Genomic DNA, 8,984 nt, shown 5'->3' with positions numbered 1-8,984 from the left:
CATTTTAACGATTCTGCCAACTACTCGAAGTGAAATTCATCGAATGGTAAAGCGGGGGAGACACGAAAATTGTTACACTTCAGGTTTCAGTTGATTCCGATTCCTGTAAATCTGAGAAGCTGCAAAAAAAGGCTGAGTAATTCTACCATCAAGGCATTCAGCTGAGAACTTTTAGCCACGCTGGTGATGTAGTTAATTCACTAAACCTAAAAGATCGCACCTCTTGCTTTGCTTAGGGCTGGCCTGACCACCTTACGGCAGGGTGCCTGTCTGCGTGTGTGGCTTTATGTAACCTAAAACGCATCACAGAAATGCAGGGCATGGGGTGCACCTTTTCGTCCTAAGGGCTTCTGCTTGAATCTACTTGTATTGACAACTTTCCTTTTGTGGAAGGACCTGACCCCCTGCGATCGCTTCTGCTCTGTCTTCTGAGAGAACGCACTGCAGCGATCTGCTTTACCAAGCAAACGTTTCTCTCGCTCTCCCTTCCGCAACAGGCTTTCGAAGGACCCCCTGCTTGCCGCAAGGAATTAAGTAGTTCAGCTTTGTAGCTGGCTGGCTGCTCGGAGCTGATGCCCAGACGCTTATTTTAAAAAACCAGAACTGCCCCCATTCAAATCTCCAGCCCCAGTCGTGCTACTGCTGTGCATCCCCCCTCTCAGCGCTGGCGGGGGCCATAGACAGGTGCTGCAGCCGGGGGCTCTCCTGCCACGTGAGCGCTTACCTGCCTCTGCTCCTTTCCCGCCGTCTCCGCAACTTCTTGCCCTGGCAGCGTTTCCCAGGCTCTTCCCCGCGTCAGTCCCCCTACCCTCCCTCTTATTTTGGAGCATCACGTTATGCTGGGGGGGGGGTCGGCCGGCCACTTTTATTGGAAAATCACTATCAAGCCCCCTCTACAGCCGGCGAGGGGGGGTGCGAGGTGCGGATTTCTCCGGTCCGGTCCATAATCTTCTCTCCCGCCAGCCGCCTCGGGCCCCAGAGCGGGCAGAGGCCGCGCCGTCTCGCATTTCTAAACAAAGCTGCCGCCCCCGGGGCTCACACGTAGAAGCCCTGCGGCGCGCTGCCCGCGGGGTGTCTGGCCCCGTGGGCCGAAGCAGGGTGCTGCCCCGGCCGCTTTTCCGAGCCTAGCGGGGTTCAGCCGGGCGGCCCGGAGGTGGCCGGTGCCTAGCACGTGGCTCGGAGCAGAGACGCTCACCCCGCCGCAGAGCAGGCACCTGCCCTACGCCAATAGCTTCAACAGTTACTCAGGCGCGCTGTGATCGCCCCCGCAAAGCGCCCCCGGGGCCTGCTTCAACCCAGCTCCCCCGCCAAGGCGCAGTCCCTGGGCGCTGCCGAGCGCGCACCTGCCCCGGCCGCCGCAGCCTCCCGCTCCACGTGGGCCCCCTGGCGGGGCGCGCGTTAAGTCCGCAAGCTCTCGGCGGCGTAAGGCTGGCAGGAGGCGGGCAGCGCCCTAGCTGGCGACAAGGGCCCCGCCAGCCGCAGGCGGCAGCAGAGTGGGGAGACCAGCAGCGCCTCAGCCCGGGCGGGGAAGAGCTGGGGCGGCTCTGGGGGGCGGGGGGCGCCGCTGGCCCCCAGCGCCTCCCTGCTGCGCTCGGGCAGCCCGTAGGCGTACAGCGGCAGGAGCCCGGCGGCGGGGTAGAGGGAGGGGGGCGGGCAGGCGCCCAGAGCGTAGGGGGCGGGCAGCAGCGGGGGGCCGGACGGCGCGGGCCAGGGCGGCCTGGCGGGGGCGCTAGGGCCGGGCCGGCTCAGGAGGCTCTCGATGGCGAAGGAGCTGGAGAACTTGGGGCCCGGCCTGGCGGCGCCCGCTGGCCCTTCCCCGGCATCGCCTCCGCCGCAGCGCCAGGGGGCGGCGGCCGGGCGGGGCGGGGGCGGCGGCGGCGGCGGCTGGGCCGGAGCCTGGGCGCGGCTGAGGCGCTTGCGGCGGCGGCGGAAGACCCCGTCGGCGAAGGTGTACTCGCTGCTGGGGTTGAGCGTCCAGTAGTTGTCCTTGCCCCAGGGCCGCGCCGGGTCGCGCAGCACCTTGACGAAGCAGTCGTTGAGCGAGAGGTTGTGGCGCACGGAGTTGCGCCAGCCCGTGTAGGCGCCGCGGAAGAAGGCGAAGCGGCCCATCAGGTAGTCGTTGATCTCGGCCAGCGTGAGGCGGCCGCCGGCCGAGTCCCGGATGGCCATGGCGATGAGCGCGATGTAGGAGTAAGGCGGCTTGGGCCGCCGCGTGTAGGGCTTGGCCTTCTCGCCCGCCGGGCTGTGCGCCGCGCAGTCCCCGTCCGAGCCCAGCTCGCTGTCGGCCGGCGCGGGGGAGGCGGCCCCGCTGCCCTCCGCCTTGTTCTCGTAGCGCGGGGCGAAGACCTCCAGCTTCATGGCGCGCCCGACCCGGCCTCTTCGCCGCCCGCCGCCAACGCTCGGGGCTCCCCCCGGGCGGGCAGGTAGCGAGGGGCGGGGGCCTGGCCCGAGCCGCGCCGGCGGCGCAGGACTTGGCTGGAACCTGGGAGGGCTCTGCCCAGTTGGAGGGACAGCTCCCTGGGAGCGGGGTGTCCTCTCCTGCAGGGTCGGTCACTCGGGGGTAGGGCGGTCTGGCTGTTCCTGCCAGCCCTCGGCTCAGGCCGGCAGATGCACCGCTTGCCGCCCCCTGCTTCGACCTTGGGGGGGGGGGGGGCGCTCCAGGTGGGAAAACTGGCGGTTGAAAGGAAACCAGTTAACCCCAAGGCGGTGGGTTGGGTTTGGAGGGCTAGTTGTGCAAAGTCAGAGCTTCTCTCCAGTCCCTCACAGTCGGCCTTGCTCTCCTCCTCGTGTGGGGTTCCTCATCTTAATGCCCAGAGTTCATGAGAGCAGTTTAAAAAAAATGGCATTTTTTCTCTCTAATGTTGCAGTTCTTCCTTTCCTTGTAGCTGCTGGTGCTCCCGTTTCAAGGGACCTGGCTTCTTCAGTCTTTGAGATTCTGAACTGGCTTCTTGCTATAGCAGAGGCAGCAGCCAAGTTGTTGTTATCAGTATTACTGTCATTATCTTTCTCTCTCCCGCCCTCCCACTTTAGCTCTCTGTGCACCACTCTCAGAACAGCCCATTATAATGCTTAAGCAGCCAAGGAGAGGCGGAGCTAGAGCCAGGATCTGAAAGGATGGTGGGCGGGGAAGCAAGGTAGAAAAGGTGGGCATCCACTAATAAGCAACATCAGAGTCATAATTATCTCCCTGTCATCTTGGGTCTTGTTGGAAGGTTTTGATTTCATGCGACATGTTTGTTTATTTTTCTCTCTGCCAGGTTCCACCCTTTCTCTTCCTCCCATCTCTGGGTATTTTGAAACGAAGGAAGACAGCTGAGACCTTGCCTGTAGGCTTGCATAGCAGGTTCCTCTTCCCAGGTGTAAAGTTCAGGATGACTTGTAGGTGGCAGAGCAACATCAGCCACACATTTATTATTTTTATGTAATACTGTGTTTAGTAGCAAGTTGTAATGTGGCAGCTAAACACCCTAGTAGAAGAGAATATAATGTTTCACTGGGAAGCTGTATAAACTTTGTTGTGAATTCTTAGTGACTTACACTAGTTTGGCAGTCGTTTAATCCTCATTCTTGTCCAGTGTGAAAACTGCATGAGGAAGCTCTGAGGGAGACACTTCAACAAAACTCTAACCTTGATTTTTATGTATATGTGAGAGATTAAAAACAATATAGCCGACTTCTTTCAGAACTGGTTTGTATTTCCTTCTCTGTGATAACTTCCTATTAGATTATTACTCCTGTAAATAAAACCTTTTTGAAATTTTAAAAAGCTGCTTTCCTTCAGTATTTTTGCACACCTCCAAACAATAAAATTCAAATACAGGACCAAAATATATATATAAAACCTTAGGACTTAGAAGCAGGTAAAACAACTTTCCAGGAAACTGTAGTATGCATAATGCATATTTTTAAAGCATATTTCACAGTACCCATGGTCTGACCTTCATTTAGGTGTGTAGTCCCATTGATCCAATATAGCTTGTATTAAATAGGGCCCTTTGCTAAAAGGAGTGAGGACATGACTTGGTATTTCACAGAACCTGAATTTTTTCCCCCTCTCTTTTTGAAAATGGCTGGCTGTACTGGACTTCACAAAAAATCAGTTGACTTAGACCTTATTCCCATTTTAACCTATTAAAATTCTGTACTTGACCTTATTTGTCAGCATGTGGAAGACTTTCAAGGATTCAGTCTTACCAGAAGCAATTTTCCAGCCTTTATAGATAACGTACCTGAATTCTGTGGGCCAAATATCTTAAGAGGGTTCAGAAAGAATTAATTAAACACCATATACTGACTGCTTAGATTTGGGAATGGGAACTGATAGCATGTCAGATGTATAAAGAGTTAGATCATAATTCTATGTTAGATGCTCAGCTACTACCACTCTCAACTACCATTGTAATTTGCACTGCCTTTTATCTTTTTTGCAGGTGGTGGACAGAAATATGATTTAAGATTGTATTGAAAGAGATGCTAACAAATAGTGTCCCTTTCTCTTTTGATGGGATTGCTTTCACCCATGCACCTGCAGAAAGCCTCAGAAAACTTGCCAGGTTTTTATTCTGCACATGGTTTGAATTGTAAACATTGAACAATAAAGGGACTTTACAGTCTCATCTGTCCTTTCCTGTTATATTCAGCTAACTTTCATAAGGGGTGGGTGTCTTCCTCCCCCAGTTACCACTTGGCCTGCCTTAATGTTAAAAGTCCAAATAATAGGAGGTAAGCCCCCTTTTGTCATTTTCTCCCCCCCCCCCGTTTTTCCCTTCGAATAACATGAGATGAGAATTTTTTTAGCAAATAGTTGACATAACATACAAGTGAAGTGCCAGTATTTGTGTTAAGGGTATGGGAAAAAGCTACTTTTGCTCCCAAAACTTGTATTTATCCAACACGATGCCAATGGTGAGGGTAGGTTTCTTCCTCTTCCTGCCTTTGTTGTATGTGGCAATGGAGAAGCTATGATTTGGTAAACTACCTTTTGATGTTTATTTTATTACTTTTCCACCATTTGTATGGAGAATGTACACATTCTCTCTTATCCTTTTAGTCAAAGCTTAAAAGTCATTCAAATGCTGTGGGCAAACGTCAGACAACAGACTTTTTTGTGGCTGTGTTTCAAGACTAGGAATGAATGACAAAGTTGGAGGTTTCACAGAGTTTAAAAGGGCAGGAGTTTCCTCAGAGGTGACTATGAATTTCCCACATTAGTCAAGGTACTGCTTCAGTGTGGTCTGTGTGTGAGTCTGCTTGGTCAGGGAGTCGAAGCCTCCATGTTCTGAATACTTAGCACATATAACTTAAGTGGCACTCGCCCACTTCAGTCAAGTCTATACGGCTGCTTATTTGAGTACAGTTACACACTTGCTTTAGTGTATGCAGGACAGGGCTTAAATCTAGAGTTTGTGGTGTAAATGAAAACTTAATGAAGCCCACTATTTTGTGATGCAATAGCAACCAGTGCTCCTTGAGTGGGGAAATAGATTACTAAGTCTCAAACTCAACATAGAGGGCACATGTAACCTAACCAGCTTAGTGCTACAAGCCTCTTCCTGCTTTAGTGTAAAAAGGCACAGTATGCTTTCAGATTTATGCAATCATCAGACAAAAAAGCAGATTCCATTAAATAAACTCACATCAAAAGCACTTTGATGTGCTATATTAGAGCAAAGTTTAAAAAAAACCCTCTTGTAAAGGAAATGTAAATGAAGAGGCAAATATTATTCTGTTCTAAAATGAAAATTGGTTATTTTGGGGTGATGAAATCCACAAAAGCAGCATCTTTACAAAAAAGGAAGGAAGGACAAATGAAATACTGAAAATAAAAGGAGGAAGGAGAAATTAACTTTTTTGCTAGAGTAGGTTGTGAAGATCAAGACTTTAACAGAATTCAAAGAAGAACTAGAGAAATTCATGGAGGTTAGGTCCATCAATGGATGTTAGCCAGGATAGGTAGGAATGCTGTCCCTAGCCTCTGTCATAGGTTGGAAATGGATGTCAGGAGAGGGATCGCTTTGGGGATTACTTGTTCTGTTCGCTCCTTCTAGGGCATCGGCCAGGGTCAGAATACAAGATATGGGGCAAGATTGACCTTTGGTCTGACCCAGTATGGCCACTCTTACGTTTTTATATTCTCTGCAAATCAAGGTTCTGCTCTTTTATCCTCACTCTTGTGAAGTACTTCTACTTTTACTCCAGTGTGATTACAGTGAAGTCAGTTAAGGGCTTAGGTAAAACTGTACTGTGAGTCAGTTTTGAAGAATCGGTGCTGCATTTTCCCCATAGACTGGAATCAAAAATAGGATTCTTTTAAAGGTTGCTATTAGATGGAATTAATGGTTACATTTTCTACCTTTTTGTTTATTACCGAGTCACGTTATCTCCACATTAGTGACACCGCAGCTTGATTGTACACATCAGAGTGCAGCTTACAAAAGAAGTGAGCCATTCTTTAAAGCAAGGGTAAGAGCACAAATACCCACTTCTCCCACTTGCAGCTCCAGTCTTTTTGAGCTCCCACCAGTTATGCTGCAATTCCTTTCTGTGGTGCCCAGGCAGTTCACTTGACTAATTTCATCCAGTCTGACAGCTGTTGCTAACCAGAGAAGAGAAGACTTGCAGGTAGCATGATGGATGTCATTGATGGCCTCTCCGGTGAACAGTAGAGAAACTTAATGATTTCTAGACATGAGATGTTTAGCACTTGATCCTTCTTTGCTCCCCCCCTCAAGCTTACTTGCTAGCAATGGTGAAATTGGAAAATGCAATATGCTGGTAGCACGGGACTGGTTCAGAGAGCTGTCTTTGGGTGAGCTGTCCACAATACGAGATGCATGTAGTGTATACAAATGAACCAGAGAGGGAAATTACACTAAGCTTTTTAATAGCTTAAGGAAACCAGGCCAAAGCCTAAACTATAGAAAACCAGACTGGTGCAAATGAATGAATAGGAATGTCATCAATGAAGTAACACGGTGTCTATATCAGTTCCCACACCATGAAGTCTAGGGACCTCAGTTCATGGAAGGCGGCGTGGGCCGCAACCTTGTGTGGGGAGTGGGACCCCCCAAGTGATGTTGGCCACGGGATCCCCTCCCGTTATGAGACTGGGGTCCCCATCAGGGCTGAGTTGTGTCTGGGAACTCAGGTTGGTCCAGAGGTGGTGCGGCTGTGGCAGGGTATGGGTTGGCAGGGGGAGCAGGCATGGCCCTGCGCAACTGCGAGAACTCCAAGAAGCCCTGTGAGATGGCTGGTGAGGGCAGGGGTGGTAGGAGTGTGGGGGCAGCAGCTGTGGGTGTCTGGGCCAACAGGTCCTGCCAGATGCCAGTGGCGGCATCAAAGCAGGACATCAGTTGGTTCCAGGCCTGTGACTACCACTCCTGGTCATCCCACAGCCACCCCTTCAAGAGGTCCATCAGCCTCTAGAGGCCAGCAGCATGGGCCCTCTGGAGGGCCTCATTTGCGTGGAGATGGCCCCTCTCATCATGGGCCTGCCCTTCCAGTTGGGGGGGAGGGTGGCCAGTTTGCCCTGGCACTGGTTCAGGGCTGCTTCACTCGAGTGCCAGGGTGGGGTTGGCTTGCCCTGGTGGGGAGGTGGCGCCAGTTGTAAGGAAGACGAGGAGCGATGGCGAGTTGTTCATGCAACACAGCCCCTAAGACCCTGACCCTGAGCAGCAACCAACACTTCCCAGATTACGGGACAGGGATGTCCTGGGAGCAAAGCCATGTGTGGCCTGCATAGCTGGCCCTGCAACATGGGGACACCATGGTGCCTTGTGGACTGGGCTGCACTGTACCCCCCCCCACCTTGCTCAATGGGCTAATGACAGGGGGGTGGGGGTGTCTGGTCACAGAGGGGTGGAGGGTGAGCCCAGTGCAGCCTGGCCCTCCCACCACCACACGTGCAGCTTGCAGTGCTGTCTGCAGGAGCTGACTCTCCCCTGCGCGCATGCCTGCATGCTGGGAGCCAGACTCCTTGGTGTGTCTTGGGTCAGGCTGGTACCCATGTGGCTAGCCCACTTCCACCCATGGCAGGTTCTGAGGCTGGTAGCGGGCTGGTGCCCATGCCAGGGGGCTGCTGCTGGTTACATGTGGCAGGACTACAGTGTGAGGTCCTACCCAAGCTGGCCAGGTGATGCTTGCAGCATGCCCTGTCTGCACCTGCCTCCCATGCCCTGGGGTGTGCAACGTGTGGGGTACTTACTGGAGGGACCCTCACCCAGCTCCAAAGATGCCCTGGAGGTGGCATGGCTGGCAGGGACTGACTCCAAGGTGATGACTAGTGTGCAGCTGCTGGCCTCTGATCCCATGTCTGCCTCCGGTGGGGTTTGGGTCCCAGGGTGCTGCTCTACTTGGGGGTCTGGCTGCAGGTGGGCTCCTGCGCTATATTGGTGTGGGAGGTTGGTGAGGACATGTTACCAGGCCCTAGGAGTTGGTGCAACTCCTGGAAACGGGCAGGTTGTAGGTCCTGTGTCACACCTCTGGCTAGCATTGCAGGCTCAGTGCCCCAGCAGGCGAATGACAGATTTAGAACAGTAATACAGTGTAACTCTTTGCAAAAAGGTTATGTGTTAATAATTGTCCACTTAATGCTCTACCATATAATTTCTTGCTGCTACCATACCACAGTAAAAGCCACAAAATGAGAGAGGTAGTGGCTTTCTGGATTAGTCTGAAGAGGGTTTTCCATGCAGAATGGAAGACAAAAGGGTGGTGTTTTTGTTTTGTTTTGTTTTTTAGGGAAAAGTGACAAATGGGAGGATGATACTGGATTGGATGTAATTGAATGCTCTAGCTCAATCGCAAGTTATGGGCTACAGATTCAGGAAGTATTTGGTGAAATTCTGTGGGCCATGTTGTGAAAGAGGGCAGATTAGAAGGTTGTAATGGTTCATTAAATTTATCAGGTGGGAGAGCAGAGGGGCCAACATAAAAGAAGAGCAGACAAGTAGAAAAGGTCTGGAAGGCTTAGATACACAGCTAGG

At 52.1% G+C, this 8,984-nt stretch overlaps 1 protein-coding gene across 1 annotated transcript; it reads right to left on the bottom strand.

The window, feature by feature from the left end:
• Nucleotides 1–1,398: 1,398 nt before the first annotated feature.
• On the bottom strand, nt 1,399–2,464 carry FOXQ1 (forkhead box Q1). The gene has a single exon (XM_074985465.1). It carries the CDS (start codon nt 2,356–2,358, stop codon nt 1,399–1,401), a length of 960 nt encoding a protein of 319 aa, XP_074841566.1. The 5' UTR covers nt 2,359–2,464.
• Between the last annotated feature and the right edge of the window lie 6,520 nt (nt 2,465–8,984).

The sequence above is a fragment of the Carettochelys insculpta genome, chromosome 2 (genome assembly GCF_033958435.1).
Source record: "Carettochelys insculpta isolate YL-2023 chromosome 2, ASM3395843v1, whole genome shotgun sequence".
Taxonomy (NCBI): domain Eukaryota; kingdom Metazoa; phylum Chordata; order Testudines; family Carettochelyidae; genus Carettochelys; species Carettochelys insculpta.
The sequence above is the reverse complement of the archived record's forward strand: the minus strand, read 5'-3'. Positions and strand labels throughout refer to the sequence as shown.

Coding starts and splice junctions, on each gene's coding strand:
- FOXQ1 (XM_074985465.1), bottom strand. CDS start 2,358: ATGAAGCTGGAGGTCTTCGCCCCGCGCTACGAGAACAAGGCGGAGGGC.